Source organism: Sphaeramia orbicularis, chromosome 21 (assembly GCF_902148855.1).
Source record: "Sphaeramia orbicularis chromosome 21, fSphaOr1.1, whole genome shotgun sequence".
NCBI classification, from domain to species: Eukaryota; Metazoa; Chordata; class Actinopteri; order Kurtiformes; family Apogonidae; genus Sphaeramia; species Sphaeramia orbicularis.
Window position 1 is genome coordinate 27553475 of NC_043977.1, and position 23643 is coordinate 27577117.

Genomic DNA, 23643 nt, shown 5'->3' on the forward strand with positions numbered 1-23643 from the left:
CACTCTAGAAGAAATTAAATGGTCAGATCATGATCATTTTTAATTTATATTCTTGCACATAAAATGGTCTTTATTCAGACTTTTACCATATGATTACTAAGATATAGGATTAAAGATCTTACACTGAGTCTTAAGCAGTAATTGGTCTCTTTATGGTGCTTTTCCACTGCCAGTATCAGCTCAACTTGGCGCGGTGCACTGCTCACTCAACATGGCTGGTTGTCATAGCAGTACAGTGTAAACAACCAAGATGTTGCCTTCAGTGTGTCAGCAACAAACAACACAACAATGTTGGAGGATGAAACTCCAAGTTGTTATTTCTGAAATGTTTTATTAAGAATTTTTCAGCCAAGACTATAGTTATGCCAAATAAGCCAGGCCAAGGCAAGGTAAGTTTAGATGATGCCAGGAGCAGAAAAGTAGTTTTAACCCAGAAAGAAAGTAAATAATGTAGGATTTCATTTGGTTTAATTCATGTATGCTTGATTCCTCAGCACCTCATACCGCTCCTACCTGCTGGATGACCAGGTCCATGGCCGAGCAGACCTAGGGGGGCTCATCAAAGCCCTGCAGGCTGGCTGCCGATGCTTAGAGCTGGGAGTGACTGATGGCCCTGAGGGGGAGCCTCTCCTTGGAGTTGATTATGGTCCAGATATCCCTCGTCATCATCATCACCATCACCATCATCACCACCATACGCCTGTCACTATCCGTTCTGCTCTGGAGGTGGTGAATAAATATGCTTTCCTGACTTCTCAGTTCCCACTCTTGGTGTATTTGTGCCAACGATGCAGTCCTGCACAGCAGCGTATCATGGCACAACACCTAAAAAAGGTATTTGGCACCCGTCTTTACACTCCAGATGCCCTACCGGTCAGTCTGGGAGGGCGGGCCACAACCCTTCCCTCTCCTGAGCAGCTGAAAGGACGCATCCTCATAGTAGGAAAGAAGCTCCCTGCAGAGTATGATGGCTCTGATGGGGAAGTGTCTGAAGAGGATGAGGAGATTGGAGGGGGCGGGCCTCTTGCAGGACGGCGAATGACCATCCCTGGTGAGGAGGAACTGGGAGTGGTCTTGGTGGTGCCTCCACCCTCACAGCCCAGGAAGCTTCGCCTCCACAAAGACCTGTCAGACCTGATGGCTGTTGTTCGGACAGGTAGTCGTAGTTTCTATGCTCAGAGAGCCAGTAATAAACAAGCTCAGCAGCAGTCACCACCCAGCAGTCCCTCCTCTCCCAGCACACCACTGCCTCCGGAGCCACCCTACTGGACACTGTGCTCCTTGGGTGAGGGAGAAGGTGGGCGGTTGACTAGTGAAAGCCCAGAGGACCTGGTTATGTTCACCAAGCGCACCCTGACCAGGGTACGACCCAGCTCTGTGCGACTGGACTCCAGCAACCCCAACCCTCAAGGATACTGGAAAGGAGGGGTGCAGCTTGTGGCCTTGAACCAGCAGACCCCTGGTGCCATGTTGGACCTTCACAGAGGGCGTTTCTCTCAGAATGGGGGGTGTGGTTACGTTCTTCGACCTGCCGTCATGAGGGACGAGGTGTCATATTTCAGTGCCCACACACAGGGCTGTGTGCCAGGAGTGCCACCACAGACTCTACGTGTTAAGGTTTACATGTTTTTTTTTCTTTAATTTATGAAACATTAATTTTCCCTGAAACAAAATGGAATTTTTTCCTTTGAAATATTAAAGGTTCAATATGTAAGATTCATATATACGCATTGTTTGTAAACATTAGGTAACAGCTGTGTCTGTGCTAACATCTTGTACACTGAGTCCATGTAGAATATTTGGTTCAGATCATCCAGGAGTTTGTTTCTCCTTTTTCAGTACCTCTCCTCTGCTCCTCTACAACAGTAACAGTATAAAAATCTGGGCACTGTTCTCTTAGAAAAAAAGAGTCAGCAAATGTCAACAAACAGCCATGATCCATATGATCCACACTCCCAACAGTAACTTCATATAAGCACAAAAACATGTGGGAATCTTACACATTGAGCCTTTATTTGAGAAGTTAATTCTCTATTGACTGCTATTCTGCTGTGCAGGTTATCAGTGCCCATAACCTACCCAAACCCCAGGGATCAGGGGCCAAGGGAGAGGTCATAGATCCATATGTGGTCTTGGAGCTCCATGGTGTACCAGCTGACTGCGCCGAACAGCGGACACGCACTGCTGCTCAAAACCAGGACGACCCGCTGTTTGATGAGACCTTTGAGTTTCAAGTAAGACATTTTAGTCTATTCACTACTCTTTATTAATGTTCTTTTGAGAAACACTGTAGTTTTCAGCTGGTGAGACAGGATACACATGTGCACACTTGAGGTGGAATGAATAAAAATACAGTATTTATAAAGACGGATGTACAGTATACTGCTAAATATAATTTTTTATGCAAATATTTTTATTATTATTAGTTGCATCAGTGGAACTTGTCAATGAAAACAGATATTTGCTGTGCACACACCTCATACAAAGTCTGTCTGTTAGCCGGCTCTATGTTCCCCATAATGTTTAAAATGCAATATTGGTACAGAATGTCAAATAATTGTAGCACAAATATTCACTTGGATGCAGGGATGAACTGAAAAGATCAACGTTGCTGTGACCTCATTTCTGTCACATCCATGTTTGCTCATTACTTCCCATCAAAACGCATGATCAGATTATGATGCAAGGATAGTGGATACATCTGATTGTTCTTGTTTTTTATTAGGCAAGAATATAAACACATCAAATAACTAGTGTTCCTATACCTGTGCAGGCAGTGGGTGCTCAGCCTGCTTCTGTCTTCAAAGCCGCCTGTTTAAAACAAAGGCAGTTATTTTATTCTGATGATTACTGTATTTTCCTTCCTGCTGGTTTGCTGAGGTAGTTTTTTTTTTTTTTTTGTTTGTTTTCATGTTAGACTTCTAAGATTCCCGTAAAAGTTAATTGTACTATATTTCATGTACAGTCGGGTACAGGGCAATCATTTTTTTGTCAATCTACGATATCCAGATCAAATACACAATCACTTCACACTCTGTCAGTAAACTACAGTTTAATAATCCCTCAATGTCAGCATCATCCAAATAGAGCAAACCACCTCATGTAATTGGGCAATTAGCTAGCGTAATTATAAACTAATGAGAAGCGCAGTTTCCATTAGCTGATATTAGCTCTGACAGTTGCTTCAGCTGCTGCTAAGTTAAGTACTTACTGGTTCTTTTTATGTTTGTGCATACATGTGTATATTGCGGTTTTCATGAAAAGCAAAAACATTGAAGAGTTCACATAGTTCATATTCAATACAAATTAGCAGTACTGTATAAAACCAAAACAGTAAGGTTTATTTTAACTTTTATTCATATTCCAAAAGAGGCAAATACAGACACAAATCCAAACACTGGGATCTCTTCACAGTGTAGTAAACACAAGCTCATGTGCAAGGGCAGACAAGAGGCAACACATTGTTAGCAGGAGTTGATACCGACTTCAGTAATGGCCAGTTGCACCACTTGTCTCATCTCCTTTAAAAGAAGCAGACAGTTTCCTAATGCACCGAGTGGTGAGTTAAGGCCGTCTCCTCAAAGGCAACAGCAATTGTGCAGCAGTTACAGAGTCCTGAAAGAGAAAATATACTGCATCCCTATAAACCTAAAACTATAAATGCAGTACAACTCACTCCAGATGTGCTTATATTATTTTCAAAATACACAAAAAAATTTTGCAATCAGTGTTTAAAAGGTTGCATTCAGTTTATTTTCTTGTGCATCATTGTGCTTTTACAATAAATACTATGCAAAGTGATAGACTATTTAAGCAATTTACATAACTCCAAGATAGTTCCTCAGACTAATTTTGTTTACGAGATGAAGCATATATATATATATATATATATATATATATATATATATATATATATATATATATATATATATGTGTGTGTGTATATATGTGTATATATATATATATATATATATATATATATATATATATATATATATATATATATATATATATGTATATGTTTGTGAAGCATATTGTAGATTACATTATTTATAAAAATCATCCAATAATCTTGCCCGGGATACACTGTTTTTATTGCATAAAATTGCATTTTAATGTGTATTTAAATGCACTAGATAAAATACTTGTGTAAAAACGAAAGAGGAGAATGTCACCTACATGAAAGAGGCCGATGAGGTTTTGGAGAGGTCTGTGTCTGCACTGCTGCCAACTTTGTACCTGCATGAAAACAGAGCCCAGACTGCTTAATTGGAAGGGTTAAAGCTGTCAAGATTTTAATTAGATGCTCAAAAAATTCACTTATATATTCAGTGAATTCATTAGGAGTGTTGAGTTGGATGCATGTGGTGTTGCTGATTTGGCTTTTTTTCTCTGCACTGACAGAGTCCTGTACAGTATTAGTACAGATGAGCCATGTTGACAAGCTGTCACAACTGATATGGCATGTTCTTCATTTGTGTGTGTGCAGCTCACTGCTTCAGAGCAGGCACAGTGTACCTTCGCAAAAATAGCAAATGTCTTGTGTGATACTTGTAATTCAAAAGAACATTTGGCAGCAAATGCACTGAAGACAGAAGGCAGATAAAATGAAACAGATGACTTCAAGATGTAAACACTGCTAATATGTAACAAGTGAATGCTACAGGATGTAACGATGGCTTCAAAACAGTAAATCGTAGCAACTATCAGAAAGCCAGGCACAACTCCACTGCTCGTAATGGCTTTATTTATCTTTATTTATCAAAGAGGTCATGAAGAAATAGGCTGCAGCTGGAATTCATCTGTCATTAGTTTGACAGACAGCTAGAAAGAGAGGCCAGTGTGTGGTCATGTATGATGGACTCATGTGACAAGTCTGGAAGGTGTTACATAGAGCTTCATCTCAGGGAACATTGATAGATGATTTAAGGTGTCTGAAATCACCTGTATGTACCACTTACGAGCCAGTCTGATTGTGTAAATGTTTCTCCAGTGTTTAATGAAGTGTGTGATTATCCTGTTTTTATCAGCTTTAGAATGAGAACATCCTGAAATACAAGGAATATGACCACATATGTTTTTCAAACCCCAATTTTCACCAAATTTTATAGAGAATATGAAAAATCACATGAGGGCACAGTGCACTAAAATGCAAGCAGTTCCTAGAGGACATTTATAACCGGCAGATATTATTCATTTATTGTATAAATAGACCTTAAGTTTCATATCATGAAAACATGTCTGTAGGTTCTCATTTACCCAGGTCATCGTTCTTCTTGGTAGTTCTTCTTGGTTCAATTGGACTGGTTTAGCTCTTTTGACAATATTTCAAAATGTTTTTAGAAGAACTAAACCAGTCCAGTTGAACTGAGAAGAACTACCAAAAATCATGAAAACATGACAATCTCATGTCCCGAAAAAGACGCAACCTAAAGTATGGGCACACTACCCAGAATGTAATGCTGCCTCCATTCTCTGTTGGTCTTTTCATATGCAACATGTATTTTATAAATTCAGTGTATAAATAGTTTATTACCTCTGCCAGGAGGCATTGTGATCACTTTGCTTTGTGTGTGTTTGTTTGTTAGCAAGATAACTCAAAAAGTTATGGACGGATTTTCAGGAAATTTTCAGGAAATGTTGATACTGGCACAAGGAAGATATGATTAAATTTTGGTGGTGATCGGGGGAGAGGCAGATCTGTCTTGGCGGGGGTCTGCATTCTTCAAGTGCTTTTCCTGTTTAAAATGTACAGGAATGTTTTTCTATTAATACTAGGAATTATATACTCAACAAGGTATGTTCTCATAGTTGATTGTTCCTGATAGTTTCTTTTATTTAGAAGGTTTGCTAAATCTTTAAGCGAACCATGTAAAAACTGTAAAATATTCATGTCTAAGACAGTAGACATAGAAAACATTTTTTCAACTATAGCAAAAAAAAAAAAAAAAAAAGAAAGTATGTGTAGGGTGTGAGTATGGCTTTGAGTACTTGCCTTATCTGTATGGTTTCTGTGGTGGCGGTTAGTTCTTGCATAGGTGGCAAAAGTCATGAGTGGTGTTTGAATCTGTTGTGGTAACCGAGTTCTCCATGTGAGTCTTTTCATACCAAGACCATGTGTATGAGGCAACATACAAAACTGGGCCTATAAAAGAGGTCAGTGTAATATAACTGTACTAAAATAACAGGAAATGGATGAAATGATGTAACACAATGACACAAGAGATTAAATATATAGTGGCTTGGCCTAACCATTCATTCATTCATTCATTATCTGAACCCACTTTATCCTCACTAGGGTCGCAGGGGTCGCTGGAGCCTTTCCCAGCTACTTATGGGCGAAGGCAGGGTACACCCTGCACATGTTGCCAGTTCATCGCAGGGCTGACACAGAGACAAACAACCAATCACTTGGCCTAACCAAATAAGACACAAAAAAATTACTTTATAGGGTTAATATTTGTGCAATCTGTATAAACAGTGTAAGGTTGAACTAACTAAATAAATATCTATTCAAGTAAACTAATATTAAATGCTTAAATGTGGTGGAATTGACTGTGTGCAGATGCCAAGCTGCAAATGACAAACCCTTTCAATGTAACAAAACGAGGTGGCAGAGGGTACATTGTGGTGCATTGTGTGACCATGGTGTAAAAAACTCTTATAAGGAAACTCTGTTGATTTGCCCTCAGCACAATGCCTTCTTTCACATGTTATGTTATAACTGCACCAGAATCTGTCACTGTCATATCATAATGGTTTATAGAAACATGTTTCTGTATATACTTTAACACCATTACTCATACAAGTAAAGGGGGCGAGTTTCTCTCTGAAATCACACATGCATACAATTGTACTTCCCCTAAAAAATATGCTTCATATTTTTATTCACTTTCTCCAAAGTGCATATATTATGCAAGTCTAGACAGACATGGATGTAAACTCCAACTTGACCAGTCTGAGGCTGCGTACAACCACAGGGCAGTAATTCTAGTGCACTGTACCTCTGAACCCAAGAAGGAAGAGGAAGCTGTTGGTTCTGTTTGTGTCATTAGCCTTGAGGCTGAATTTGGGGCTGAAGGGGAGTGTGCATTGACACAAAAAAACATGCACATGCACACAGAAAAAAGAGGAAATGCACATGAAAGTAAATGCCCGCATTTAGATTTATATAGCGGACACAGTCAAGGTCATGACGTTTGGTAAATTGTGTGTAGGAGTCTATTAAAGCATGGCTCCATATGTCTACAGTGTTTGTCCTCCAGGCTTTGACACAGTGGCCAAGTTCAGACAGGGAACAGCCACAACAACACACTGTCTGAACTTCTACAAAAACACAAACATGCATTTAAATGCAAACACTAGTCATTTCCCTTGTTGTTGTGATGAATAAACTTGTCTCAGCTGTCTCTGTGCAGTACAGTATATGTGGGGCAGTAATGTACTTGACACAGTATTTTCTGGAACAGAAATATGGTTTTATGCAGCTATGGAGCTTAAAATGGGTCACAATGAATGAACTAAATACAGCGCATTACAGCACATACACTATTTAAGAGAGTGCACTTAAATTACATATATTTTTAAATGCTACCTGTGAACAAGCAGTTATGTTTTCCCTACTTTGCAGAAAGTCAAAACATTTCTGGCACTAAGTTGTTGTTTTTTTACCTCAGGTGTTTTGAAGGGGATACTAAAGCTCCTTATCTCATTTTGGTGAATTTCAATACGATGTTTTTTAAAATGTTGTTATGTAGGATTGTATTATGCAAATTTGTCTAAATGAAAGATTCTGTTATTTGCATTTTTCAACACAAGTATGAGAAAAATGTGTCCAATCAAATGAATCAAAAATAAACCCATAATTGCTAAGTTTATGGAATGGTAAATACATTATCAACTTATATGCATCAAAAAAGGCCTGACATAACAACCCCAGATGTATGGATAATGTAGGAACCCAGACACAGAGGTTGGGATGTTATGTCCTGTTCCCTATTTTCTGTCTTGTCAGAAGAACATTTGGCTTGAAATTGATTTAATTAACTGTCTCAGAGCTTTTCTGTTCAGCCACGGGCATGGTGCTGAAACATTGAGAAAGAGAAGAAACCAGAGAGAACAGGATTGAAGTCATCATTTCTTGCCCACACACACTCACGAGTGCACACACACACACACACACACACACACACACATACACACATACACACACAACACAGTCTGCTGGAGCTGTCGGTCTGGCTTGCCCATGCATGAAACTTCAGCTTTTCTCCCACCACTCAGCCCTCTCTCAGCTTATGGGAGTGGAGACATATTAACACACACACATGCACACGCAGGTTGTATATCGTTTTATAGTAGTGAAGTCCAAACCTAAGGGGACTCAAGGTCTTGTTCAGTTAGTGTGACGTGTTTTCTGGTGCCCAGTCCGTCATCAGCAGAACAGACTTACGTATTTGTGAAACATTAACATTAACACGGCCTTGGATTGTCACTGAGTGTGTGTTTGTGTGTGTGGTAAAGAATAGGGGTGGTGTTTTAATGTGTTTTTATTATTTTCAGGAAATCCTTTGCACTGACTGCTCTGAGGTGTTCTCTGAGGACCTACCAGAGCACATAAATCTGATTTAGATTGTTCTGGAAGAAAGTGCTGCTTTAACCCATAAAGACCCAAAAATCCATCACCGACCAAAAGCACTGACTGATCTAAACTGTTTAATAACTGTTGATCCAATAATCCTATCAATACATGTAAATAACTGGTGTAAAATGCAGTTATTTATCTTTTCATGGTCATCAGATATGACCCATTCGGATGTTCAGAGGCTCCATAGTTACCATGGAAACACCGTGATCTTCTACAACATTGATTCACCAGTAAAACCCATGGATTTAGATCAGTGACAGTGGGTGGAAATACTTAGTTTATGTTCAGGTAATGATATATTTTACTGAAAAAGTCACTTTTTCTTCATTTTTCACTTTTTATGATGTTTCTGACCTTCAACTTAAATCTGAGCTTTTATGAACATTTACATAATCAGTGAATAAATACAGAAAAGTACCTGATTTATACTGATAAAATGCAAAATATAGAGGATTATTTTACAATAAATGGTGATAAATCTCCTAAGTAAGGTTAAATATAGAGAAAATTTCATTTAGGAACTGACACAAAAGTAGCGCTGGGTCTTTATGGGTTAATGTTGTTTTAGTTCTGTCTTCAAAACCTGAAGGCTACACCTTCGTAGGCGGCGTCCTTCAAAGCAGCAGCAATCTCTGAAAAGGGACACAGCTGCCAGGTTTCCTGAATTTGTATACAAAACAGTATAAATAATAATTCTGCAGTTTTGATTTTGGCCTTCAACAAGTGAGCCCTTGTCTTGAGTGGAGTGTCTTTCCCGTCATGGAGTGGAGTGTTTACAGTTATACTCCACTCATTGCCTACGGAATATTCATAGCAGATGTGAAAGAGCATCTACAGACAAAAATTCACACATGCAAACTGTAATCTCAATATTCGTGAGAAAAGAACTTATCTGGACTGGTTAAAGCTACAGTGGGTGGCAGTTTTTTGGTGTCATTGAGTAAAATTCCACAGTTACGTTTAATAATATTGAATGGTAATACAATAATACAAGTGGTCTGATGTGAAACAAGAATTCTACCCCCTTCTATGCTTTTCAAGTTGTAGAAAAGCTAATCCATGGCATTGATTTTGGCTAATAACAGGCCTTTTCAGACAAATAGGGAGATTAAATACATGATTGACTGTTGAATATGTCAATTGCTGTTAGGGTTTCTTTTGACGTGACTCTACTGCTGCACTCTTTGGGTTGGAACAGTGGCTTTGTATGGTCACAGTAGCATGAAACAGCATCAGGTCATCCATGTTTTATGTAAATCTTTTCGTTTGGATTGAGTGGAGAGGTGTAGATATTCTCCAGTGTGAAGTTTATTTTTTTCCTGCTGATTTTCGGCTCCAGCTGCTTCAAGTTTACACACACCCACACCCACACCTTAGTTTCCATCACTTATAGGGATATTATGTAGACTTACATTAATTTCCTGGAGACCTGCTCTAACCCTAACCCCTTCGCCTCCAGCATTTTGCTCCCCATGAAGTTGTTGGACCCCACATTGTGAGTGGGCTTCCTACTTTGGAAGCAAACATGAAGGAAAAAAGATATACTGAAGCCATGTTTGGATTCATTTATGGACTCAATGTACAGTTTATTCCCAAATTTGATGAATTACTTCCCAGTTTTCAGTTAATTTATGGTCAAACTTTATTATTTTGTTCCCCCATTTTGATTAATTAAAGTGTCTAAATACAGAGAGACCTGCTTTTCTCTCTAAAACATAAATCATATCACACCTGCTTCAACATTATAAATATATTAGAAAGATATTGACAGATTCAGACTTCCTGGACCAATAACTCATAAGCAAAGGGTTGTTAAAATCCAAACACCTTTTCCCAACCATGATAAAGTAGATGACAGCAGCTTTGAAGGCAGCGTGAAGGGACTGATAAAGATACTTTATTCGCAAAAAAGAACCAAACAAGTGTAGCAGTATATAACCCATGAAGACCTCCAGTGATGCTGAGTAAAAGTGAAGTTACTGCATATTTTTCTTCCCAAAAATTGCAACAAATTATGCAAGAGCCTGTGTGTTATGGTTTAACCAACAGAAGACTGTTGATGTGTGAAGCTATTTGGTGACATTTCACCGCATAAGAGTGAAGTCTTCTTTTCTTGTGTTTTGTATCCAGTCCCTCTGTACTCGCCTCACAGCTGGCATTACATAGAGACCAATGTTTTTTGTCCAGCTCAGAGGACAGCCCGCTTTTATGAATATTAGGTTGGAAAGAGACATCATTTGAGTTTTAACGTTTCACTTATGAGTTACTGATCCAAGAAGTTAGAGACTGTGAATATCTTTCCAACTTTTGAAACATGTGCAGTGCGCCTCATGTTTTGGGAAAAAAGGCTGGTCTGCTGTGGTTGATGTCTGTAAAGATATCTCTTGGCCATAAAACAGTGGTTCCCAACCTTTTTTGGTTCATGACCCCATTTTAACATCACAAACTTCTGGCGACCCCAGACATTCAAAACTGAGACTTTTTTTTTTTTACTTAAATTAATTTGTTTTTGATTATGTAATAGTTTGCTATACTATGTTGCAAAAAACGTTAATTTTAGATGACATTTAGTCTGTATAATGTATATTATTATGGACGGAGGCAGAAAAGCCAGGTGTAGATTACTGTACCAAGTGAGAATTTAATTTTCCTTGGTCAGGATATGTACAGTCAGTCCAGCTTGGATTTACAAGGCTGACAATTAATACTGAACAAACTATAACTCAAACTATGAATTATGAAAGAGCTGCAGCATCTGAAACTGACCACAATGAACATTTGAAAGATAAACAGTATCACAGTGCTTCAGTTTCAGCTTCACAGGTTATGTCTTTTATGTATTGGGATTGTCTCTCACCTCACCATATAGTTTTTTATTAGTAAGCTTTTATTTTTATCAATTACTAGAAATTTCAGGTGACCCCATTTGAATTGCAGGCGACCCCATGAGGGGTCCCGGCTCTAAGGTTGAAAAACACTGCTGTAGATTAATCTAAATGTGTCCTCGATATACAATGCACTTAACCACAACTTGCTCAAGCATAATCTAATTCTAACATATACGCTGACCTTAAAAGACATCTTAAATATAATATTTTACATTATAGTGGTCTGCGTTTTGTCTCCTAAACAAAGCTGAGTGCTCATATGTTTTTGTGTATACATGTTTGTGTCCTCACAACATCGGTTATATTCACCCGCACACATAAGACACTGGCTTGAGGGAAGTTTATTTCCTTTCTCTGCAGAAAATCATAGACTGATGTTGCATGTTGCTATATCCATGCCACAGATATCCATCTTGTGTGTGTGTTTGAGGCTGTATAAGGGGTTGTGAGGATAAGAGTTGAGATGGTATATGATCAGGCTTTAATGTGAAATGTATTTACTCTGTCTCTTTGCACTGAATGAATATGCAGAGACACACTTCAGCGTCATTTGTCCTCCCACTTATTTGTAGTGTGTGATTATCCACAGTTCGCATAATTCAGTGTCAATTCAAGCACTTGCACATTCAATCATCACTGTCATGTACGTCACGCAAGAGAATTAATAAAAATAATTACAATGGTCAGTGATGTCACTGACATTTAAGGCGTATTGATTAACTGCGTCAACTCATGCACTGAGGAACAGGGAAGAAAACATTCCACCTTAAAAGCTGCTGGTTGTCTTTGAGTCACACACTGAATTAAATCTGCAAAGAAATATCACAAATCCCGTCTAACAAAGTTGAAATAAAAGCTTGATAAGCTATGTGCGACACAGAAGGTTGTTTATTTATTTATTTGCTTATAGAGTGAGGAAGTGAGATCTGATCAGAAGTGATCACTCAAAAGGTCTGCAGGGATGCATTTTAATACTGGGTGTGAACAAATACACTTACAACTGGCCACTTGTGACGGAATCACTTGGGATGCATTCAGATTAACAGAGCTAAAGTCTAGGCTTACATGGGCAGCCCTTTATTGACCTATTTGCAGAGAGGAAGCTGAAGTCCTCCAAAGGTATGATCTGAAATTTAATATTTCAATGAGCATCAACCTCAGCATGTACCAGGATGTCTCATTCATTTCACTGTGTAAATAACATCAATGCTGTGCCTGAACGGGCCCATGAGTGACACTTCGTAACAGAAAGTAGTGTCGGTTGAATATTCTGACTAATTGATCACCTTTCACTGTGGTAAACAGTTAATGAAGTGCATACTTTCCTCCCAATAAGAGCTGACATGATGATTCTAAATCAAGAGCAGATAAATAATGTACACGGACAGCAAAACACCGTCAGATTGCTGACACCTCCACAGGTAACAAGACATTAAACTTTTAAAAGCCTAGATAATGAGACAAATGAGCTTCTGCATTCGAGTTAATGTGATTTAGCACATTGTGGTCTGAGATGTGAATACAGGTTTGTTTTTCTCAGGAATGAGCAATTAGGAAAGAAGTAGGTTGTTTTTACTCTGAAGCTTTTTAGCTGTTAAATCCTCAGATGTTGCACATTTCCAGAGGTATTAAAACTGTAAAGATCCCTTACCAAAACACATGTGAATTCCTATGTTTTTGGCACGGGCCACATATGTTTTTGCACATTCAAGTGATTTTGGAACATTTTCATTCTGGAATTCATGAAGCCATTGTAAATTACATGTGAAGCACATGTAGTCCCCATGTCATCCCATCTGGTCACATGTGAATCACATGTTATGAGTTTCAGATGGAAATTGGAATTGGACTTTTTTGTGATTTTTAATTTGCTTATTCCATCTCTGTTTTTAATGTATTCTGTTTTTACCACAAAACATAATTTAACCATGTTTTGAAAAGCAAACTAGTTGTAAAATATGCTCTTAGTACATTATTGTCACCTTGGATAAAGCGGTTGACAAAACAACTTCATCTCAAAGTCAGTGCTTGAGCAGTTGTGGAGCTGCTGTGCATGTCACATGATCCTCATTTCCAGGAAATGTGGATGAAAGGTGGAAATCTGAACAGACTGCATTTTGATACAGGAGGGTAAAATCCTGCTGAGGAAGGTCGCACAATTTGAACCAAGGATGAGATTATGTCTTAACCCTCTGAATGTGTTCATAGTATTAAATTTCTTCATTATTGTGGGTGAGGGCATGTTTCCAGTGAAAATATAGGTGCATATTCAAGTCGACGTCTTTTCTTCCTGAAATAATACGGCAAAAGTCATAAAAACTAACCAGGATAAGAATCTGAGCAGTACTATTTAAATAGCTCATCTAGTTACTACATTTCTTCAACATTACATTTCATTAGTTGAGGATCACCCAGTCAGCGTTGTCTGTAACTGTCCTATACAGTTAGATATAATCTGTTGAATGGCACTGACTTTGTCACTGTTTCATGTATAAATCAGGAGAAAAACAATCCATGTTTTAATTTCATCTAAAATGTTTGTTTTAAATGACATGCTTAATATTGACTGATTGAACCTTGCAATGGAAATGTACTCTGTAAACATGGTGTAGGAATGTAAATAAATGAGTAACTAAACCAATCAAGTTTTACCCAAGTTACAGTAAATAAAATTTAAAACTTTGCCATTCTATTCTGTTATTAAACTTTTTATTAGAAGTAAAGTGGGTTATACATGTTGCTCTTCAGTACATGTCAGTAAGTCATAGAGTAGATAATGAAAAGAACGTAGAAAAATAGTTAAAATAACAAATTAATGTAAAAAAGAAAGAAAAAAATAATAAAAATATATATACATATATACACACATGCAAATACATATACATACACATACACATACACATCATTACAAAAGGGCCCACACTTTCTCCCATTACAGTATTACAATACAGTTTTTGAACTGGTTAGCAACTTAAGATTACAGTTCTTTTCTAAAAGGTAAAGGAGCAATAGTTATCCACTGGTAAATAATTTTATTTCTCTGAAGAGGATTTGAACTTTTTTCCATTTCTTGCTTCTAGGTAAACATGCCGGAGCTTGCCTTGCTGCGTTTCGTGGTATTAGACGATGACTACATTGGAGACGATTTTATTGGCCAGTACACTGTGGCCTTTGAGTGCCTTCAGCCTGGTTACCGCAATGTCCCCCTGCTGGGCCTGGCGGGAGACCCCTTACCTCACACAAGCCTGTTTGTCCATGTGGCCATCACCAACCGGCGAGGAGGCGGGAAGGCCCAGCGACGAGGTCTGTCAGTGAGGAGGGTGGGGAGGCGGGGGCGAGAGTACGTCACGCTGAGGCACACGGGCATCAAGGTGGTGGATGAGGCTTTCAAACCGGCCAGTGCTCCACTCAAGGAGGCCACAGACCTGCGGGAGGATGCTCAGGTGAGATGAGACTCCAATGGAATGCTAAAGTGCACTGCTTTATTCGCATTTTTGTGCACCAGAGGAGGTCCTGTACAGTCGTAGGAATGTAGAGCAGATAGATTTATGCACCTCAAAATTTTAGATAATCCGATGCAACAAAAAGATGCTTTCACACAAACCACTCGCTCTGCCAGGTCACATAAATTATTCTGGATTCATAAGGTTTAGAGATATTTATCCTTGAAACCTCTGCCTACTCTGACACAGCTTGAAGTTGATAGAATTTTGTCTGTGCTAGGGTTTCTAAAGAGTTTTACATTTTGATTGAAATATCTCAGCAGAAGTGTTACATAATGGATTTGATAATCCACAGACTATCCTCTCTACAGTTTTCTTTTGGAATGTTTCTTTGGAAGAAATGGAATGATGATGAGAGCTGTTCTCTGTGATGATTATGGATTATCCAAAGTAACCAGGTTATTGTTCTGGAAAGAAATGTTGCCATTTTTAGTACGATAAGTTGACCCGTGATTGATTGGAAGACCTGCCAAAGCAAGACCTCTATCTGTCAGTCAGTGGATTAATTGTTTATATTAAAATACAGGCAAGTTGAAGGAAATACCAACAGCTGAGTCACTCTGGTGTCAGGTGTTGCTCAGCTTTTGTATTTTTAGTCTGTGTTGGGTGGATGTCGGGTTGTGAGGGTGAATCGGAGAACCTTACATGATGGTGCTGAAATCAGACTCTGCCTAAGGCTTTTCTGTGGGGTGAGGAAGACAAGAAAGGAGAGAGGGAGTAGGAGGAGAACCATTGAAAAAGAAGAGTCAGTAAGAAAAGTGGAGGAGGATTACAAAGCATCTATAAATATGGACAAAAATAGAACCTGGTCACACAGCACCCACCAGTTCATCTCTGAATACAGATAATTTAAGGAAGAGCCATGTGCTTAGAAGGTCCATGTTGTACATTATTGCCCTTAAAGTTGTATTGATTTTGTTTTCAGACAAATTCTTTTTTTTTTATTCCTATTTATACATATCATTTATCACCTTTTACCAAATTATTACAGTCCCAATTACATTTTATCTATCAAGAATAAATCCCATTGTCACAATTATTTGATGAGAAGAGGTAAAAATATCTATTCTAACAGTATTTCTATGAGACATTTGCCTTTTTCAGTTTCACCTGATGACCTTTTCCAGACTGAGTTCAATAAACCCAATTTTCTCAGTTTGCTGTGAAAAAACCTGACCCTGACATGAACCTCATCAAACACCTTCAGTATGAATTTCAACAGCCAGGATTTACCATCCGCCACCACCACTGATGGTTTTGTAGATGCCCGATTCCACAGTTTGGCAGATGTGACTGTTTTCAAACTCATTTTACTATTGAAAAAATTAGGAACTGTAACACACAACCTTTAAAAACAAGACTATTTCAGCTGTTTCACCTGATGAAAACCCAATTTGACTGAAGCTGTATGTGTATCGCCAAATATATTTAGATTAAAGATGAAAGACTCCAAACTGGCCAGGTTACCTGGTGATCACAGTCTTCTCAGCTAACATGTGACTGTTCAGATGATGCTTCAATCACATGTATCACTGTGAGCCAATCACATCAGTTCCTGGATGTCACCAAACATTCTCCTAATGTTTACAACAGTTGGTCTCCTGGATTTATTATCTGTAATGGGACAGTTTTGTTTTGTTTGGTGAGTTTGATTATTTTTAGCTTTTGTTTTGATGATAAATGAGGAACAAATACACCAAAACGTGTGCTTGTTTTGTTCATAACTCTTCTTTCGCCAAACCTCAGATGGTCACTTGTCTCACAAAAAGAGCTTTTTATTACCTCGCCCTCCAAAGGGGAGGCAAGGGGCATTGTTTATGGTTCTGTTTGTTCGCTTGTTTGCTTCAATTTATACCAAATTGAGTTTATAGGTTGCCACTGACACAGAATAAGTGGAAAAGTACATCAAAGTACAAATTTCTGATGATTTTTAAAAAAAATTCTTCGCCCATTTACTTATAATGGTTGAAATTTCAAACGTCTATAAATACATCAATTTAGTTTCAATTTACTTCAGACTTGGCACATATATAGAGGCAATTGATATGCTGACATCACCACACGCGTAGACATGTTGACATCAGCTGGATCGATGCCAAAATAAGCTACAATACATGCAAGGGGCGGGGTTTGTTGTGCCTGGCACCACTTGTTAATGTTAGATCTTATCAGGTGGAGTCGTAATTTGCCGTCATGATATGTTCAAGATCATCACAGAGGTCATCTGGTTGTTGTGAAACCAACAGTTTTCACAAAATAGTTTATTCAGTAAATAACTTTTCCCCTAGGGCTACATTCAAAGAGATCCGCCTCTGGTCTCCCCTCATGAACCTTTGGGCTGTGATGTGGTTATGCCTAAAGGATCTGCATCTGTAGTCAGAAAATCAATGGCATCACTTTGAAGCAACGGGATCTTTTCTCCAACACCGCCCAAAGTTCTCTTAATGTGCAACAATCTTGAGCAGAGCATATATCTTTGCCATGGAGCAGAGATCTGGGATTTGCTCACTAAGTTTGTTTATTTTAAACTTAACTGATATAAAGAAATAAAAGGACATGAAAGTGCATGTGTGTTCAAGTACATGGCAGACTGTAGCACAGTAAATGAACTGCGCCTGTCAGAACACCTCACTTGTCTCATAGAATGAAACATTTGTTCCTTTAGTTCATATCAGGAGGGGTGATAACTTACTAGTTGGTGGACAAGATGTTAGAAATGATCACAGAGTCTGATGGTTATGAAACCAACTGTTTTCACAGAGTAGTTGTTTATTCTGGGAACTGAGCCACTTCTCCCATAGGACTCCATTCAAACAGAACATTTTCTGGTCTCCCCGAGGCTGTAATGTCTTTAAACCTGGAGCTTAAAGACTTTCATCTTTAGTTAGATCATCTTTATTTCCAAGGAGGTTCTGGGAGCGCTTGTTTTTCAGCAGGGTTGCACAAATTCCACCACCCTGCATTTTCATAAAACGTGGTATAAAGTTGGGGCATGGGTCAAACACAAACTCCTTGAATATTAGATCAGGTTCATGAAAAGGGCAGTGGCTTGAAATATTTGTCTGTAGTTAACCTAGTTAACCCTAATACAGTCTGTCAGTCTCAAACTAAGACCTCGGTTATCAAGGTAACAGTCTATCAAGAGGCACCAACTGATAAAAAGGAGCAAAACACAGATAACTAACATCATTTGTGATGTGTTTGTAATGTTGCGGAATGAGAAGTGTGGACTCTTGGCCTTGGCAGAGGGCTGTGCTCCGTAGTTCACTAATGTCTATGTAGCTTCTGTTAGTTGCCTGGCAACCTCAAAGTAAAGACATGAGATGAGGTTAGGGCCAAGAACTTCTTTTAGCACCTTGATGAGTGAGCCCCAGGCACTAGTAGGCGCATTTATACATTTTTATATTTTGTTTAATGATGCTAAAGCAAAGATATGCAAACAGATATGAAAGTGGTATTAATCTTCTCTTCTAACAATTGTCAAGAAAATACTCACTGACACTGACAAGAGTTTTTGTTCAGTGCAGATTCCTTTGTAACATGATGCTCAGTAATCACAGCGGGTGTAATGTTTAGTTCTTTTCTGGTCAAATACCTGAAAGGCATCGTGCACCTGAAAAATGAAAGTACATTATGACTGACACAACATCCAACAGGGTTTATGGATTTACTACAATAACCATAAAAAGCTTCTTTGCTGTGAACAGTTTAACTGAATATCTGCCTGTAGATAAATCCCTTTTGTTTAAGGTTTAGCCTCTGCAAAAACACAGTCTCCTACAGAAAATCCATTCATGCACAGTGACACACATACACATGCCTGAATCCTACACAGAAATACAATTTGCTCATTCACAAACTGCTTTTAATCTGCTACCCTCAATCTCATTGCCCTTTCCCTACGACATGAACTCTGTTCCTCTCTCTATCGCTGTCTTTCTGCCATGAGTCCAGCTGTGGGCTCATCTGCCACAGTCTGTTATTATTCATCATGCCTCTATTGCTTCTTGTCTATCTCTCACACACACATGCACTCCCACTCCCACACAGGTGGGGCGTGATAATCGCTGGTCCAGTTGGGAGTCTGCCAGGTGGCAAATGTCATTCAGGAATAGGCAGCCGAGGTTTCTATTCTAGTGTTTGCATGTGCAAAAGTAAACCTTTTAGCTTCATTATAATTTGACCCAAAATGGCATTTCCAACAAATAAACACATTTTTTTTGCCTGTCAGATCTAACTAACCCAGTTTTGCAAACTGACACACCTGCAGCCATGGAAAAACACTAAACGCTATAATTTTCTGTTCCAGATTTATGCCATATTGTCTTCTCTGTTGCCAAATGCGCTTAAGCTAAGGCTGATTTCAGTGGATTAAAAGCGGCACCGACTGCCATATTGATTTAATTCACAAGAGACGGCAGATGAGAGGAGATTGGAGGGGGAGTGAAGGGCCTACTGGCTGGGTCACCCTTTCTGACTTTTCCCCACTAAGTTTTACATTCATAATTATCCATTTGATCTAATAATATTTTAACTTCTGTATTCTTCCTCTTCACCTGTCTCTCTTATGCTGTCATAAATTCCCAGAGCACCACTGCTAGTTTCAAAGAACAATGTGGGCTCCCCACGGTGGCCAAACTGAAGCAGTGCATCCAGAGTCTGGCCACGCGGCTGCAAAGTTCAGAGGGCACTATGGGGGCCTCTATGGTGCTGAAGGACGGCTACCCAAGTCTGGAGGCCCTGGTAAACCTGGCAGAGCCGACACGCAAGCTCCTCACCGCCTACGACACGGTCAGTACTGTAAGGGAAGATTATACTGACAGAAAAGAGTCACAAAGGTCACAAATGAGCAATATGTGATGTACAAATGAGAAATAACATTTAGAAATGTACAAAACTGTTTTGGCACAATTTTGATAATATAATAATAAATACATATAATAATAATAATAATAATAATAATAATAATAATAATAATAATAATAATAATAATAATAAAACTCTGTAAATAAACTCAAAAAAGTTATTTTTATGTATTTGTTTCAGAAGAAGCTATGCTGCCTGAATGCACTTACATCTGTTCATATTGTCCAGTATATGTGTGTGTGTTTGTGTGTGTGTGTGTGTGTGTGTGTGAACTGGCCAAAATTACTCACAAATTATTTTACACCTATTTTCCAGTTGGTGTAATGAAATAGCATTATATTTAGGAACTCTTGAAAAACTATATATGTCAGATGAATGAGCCAGGAGAGGATCTACAAGGGTATAAGAGGGGTCAGCTAATTCTTCTTCTTCTTCTTCTTCTTCTTTTTCAATAAGCTAAAAGATAACTATGGAGTTTCTTCACAAGGACACCAAAAATATATAACACTTCAGTTTTATCTTGACTTAACATGAAGACGCCAACAGCAACTATTAATCATTTCATTAAAAAATACTTTGTGCAGCTGATACCAAATGCTTCTTATTCCTTAAATGAAAACCTCAGATTTAATCTCAAAACACAACTTCAGACACTCTACATACTTTGTTTAAGAAGGAGGCTACCTTTTTTTCTTTTTTTAATCTGATTTTAGTTATTTTCTTTTTTTTTTCCCCAAGATTGTGCATTTTGCCTCTAATACATTTTTCTGAGTATGCACATACACATATCCACACACGGTTACACAACCCTTCGACATTAAATATGCAGAAAGACACTCTTAGGTGACATAGATGAAACAGTCACCCACAATAACACACGCATACACAAATACACACGCTCAGACTGCCAGCTGCGTCTCCTCCTACTTCATCTCCTCTTGCATCAGATCAGGATGAATCTCTCCCACCTGTTTCAGCACTCAGCAGTTACACCTACACACACCTCAGTATGAAGGTGCATTTTTAAAACCATAAGCATGTCAGTAAAGTTGATGCTGTGGAGTGAGAATCCAGCAAATGTGAGCGCAGCAGGTCAGTGTCATGAAGCCAGTCTGTTGGTGTGATCTCCAGTTGAAAATCTCACCCCTTCAGCCATTCTGAACACACACACACACACAAACACACAAAGCTTAGTCATCATGCACTCACCCTCTTCTCTATCTGTGCAGCCCCGCAGCCAGTCTTATCTCCTGTCCTTCCTTTCCATTATCGGCTCATTATTTTTTCCAATTTAAGACAAAGTTTCTTAGATGTATGATTTTTTTTTTAAATTCTGAAAGTCAAATTGAACTCATTTTTAAAGTGTAAAAATGTACCTAAAACACATGGTAAAACACTGTGCTAAAACCATACATAAAACACCATAATAATAATAATAATGATAAGAAGAAGAAGAATTCACAAAGTCCGTTACAATAAAATCTGAAGTAAAATACATAGCCAAAAAAAAAACCCACACAGGTATAAAAACAAAAAAAGTAAATGGTCATAATATTAAAAACATACAAATAGAACCAATAATTTTAAAAGTACTTGAAGTATATAACAATGTTCCTTAGAAGCATCTCAAAGCAGAACCTAATTCAATCATCGACACCCAGATTGATCCCTTTCCTATTTATTTAACATGACTTTGAATGTATTTAAAGAGACCAGCTCCTTCATTTTTAGCTCCTGTGCATTGTTCCAGGCAGTGGGAGCAGAACATGTAAAAGCTTTCTTTCCCAGTTCTGTTCTGACTTTCAGAAACACATACGAGACTATACAGAGGCTATACTCACTGAAGTCATTCCAAAGGATGAAGAACAGTAAATATGATGGAAGCAGACCTAAAATACATTTGTAAATAAAAGAATACCAATGTTTCAGTGCGCCTGTAACAAAAAAAAAAATAGGCTTTGTTAGTATGTTATGCTAGTGAGCTGGAAAATCATTATTTCTTTGTCGTGTTAAATTAGCTCCCGTTAGATTGTAACTCGAATTCATTAGATCTTACATTATCACTGTCTGTGTTATCATAACTGTTAGAAGCACAGGCACTGATGTTAGATAGGCCCTGTTATAGTCGCAGTGTGTGAACAACCACAGAGTCAGAGGGAGCTCGGCTCCTCTTAATAAGTCTTGTGCTTCACTGAACATGATTAGCAAAATGAAATTTAGGGGGTTTCTAAAATATTGACAGTATGCTATTTTTGCCATGTATTTCTTTTTCCTTTCTTCATCATCATGATTCATGCTTAAATGAGCTTATTATTGATGTATGATTCATGCTTGAGGGTTATTCATCCAAGTCCATTTAATGAAGATATTGGTATTTAAACATAACAAACTTTAACTCACAAAACAAACTTTAGATAGATAGATAGATAGATAGATAGATAGATAGATAGATAGATAGATAGATAGATAGATAGATAGATAGATAGATAGATAGATAGATAGATAGATAGATAGATAGATAGATAGATAGATAGATAGATAGATACTTTATTAATCCCGAGGGAAATTCAAGTATTCAGCAGCTGTACATACAGCATGAGACAAAACACAGACAGACCAAAACACAACAGTGGGTTAGTAGCCAGGTTGACATTAGGGTTAGTATATATACTCTAAAAGACACTTGCTAAAGAACTACCTCTAAAAGAGTTTCCTGTACAATACTGCTTTTAACTACTGCTCTTAGCTACTATAAAACAAGACAGGAGAAGAACAGTGATAACGAACAGAGTAGTGTGGATTCTTGTTTCAAAATCCACAAACAAGACATTTTTTGTTTCTTGGCCAGTATCAGCAAATGCAACATTTGAAAAAAAAAAAAAAAGAGTTTCAATTTTGTCTTTGTAAACCAGAATGAAAGTGTTACTTACAAAATTTACTATATTTCCACTATTGTTACTGAACTTAACTGTGTATAGCAGCTACATTCAATGGGGGGACGCAGCCTTTACTAACTATGCACCAAAGTTATGGAATACAATTCCAAAAGACATTAGAGAAGCCAGTTCACTGAATATATTTAAAACCAAATTAAAAACATTTTTATTCTCATTAGCCTTTGAAAGGAGATAAAAATGGGGTCACAATTCAGGAACCAGGAATGTGTGTTTTTTTTATATTTATTTCATTTTATTGTATTTCTGTTTTTATTTTTTTTATTTTATTGTATTTCAAATTTCATCTTATTTCTTGCACTTCAAAAATTCTATGCATAATCAAATATTTTAATGTGCGCTGCTTTTATTTTTATTTTATTGTATTTCTCTCAAATTTTATCTTATTTCTTGCACTTCAAAAATTCTGTGCATAATCAAATATTTTAATGTGTGCTGTTTTTATATTTATTTTTATTTTATTGTATTTCTAATCAAATCTTAATGTATTTTAATATTGTATTTTTTTTCAATCAGTGTGAAGCACTTTGGGCTACAATTTCTGTATGAAAGGTGCTATACAAATAAAGTTTATTATTATTATTATTATTATTACATTCGTTTTCTTAAAAAAAGCAAAAAAGACAATATCAATAACCAAAGCAAAATTGATGCTTTATGAAGACTGTGTCTGACATTTCTTGGTTCACAAGAGTGTAAAAATTTACACCCCACACACCATAAACTCTCCAGATGGGGTTTAGTACTTTTTTGTATACTTGGATATTTACAATAAACACACAAAG

General features: G+C 37.8%; 1 protein-coding gene across 1 annotated transcript in view; it reads left to right on the forward strand.

Moving 5' to 3' along the window:
* The window catches only part of plcl1 (phospholipase C like 1), a 156639-nt gene that overhangs the window by 125935 nt on the left and 7061 nt on the right, over window positions 1–23643 (forward strand). The window contains exons 6-9 of the mRNA XM_030124269.1: window positions 495–1617; window positions 2058–2234; window positions 14616–14978; window positions 19626–19829. Coding sequence (XP_029980129.1) covers window positions 495–1617; window positions 2058–2234; window positions 14616–14978; window positions 19626–19829 — 1867 coding nt within the window. The remainder of the gene's footprint in view (window positions 1–494; window positions 1618–2057; window positions 2235–14615; window positions 14979–19625; window positions 19830–23643) is intronic.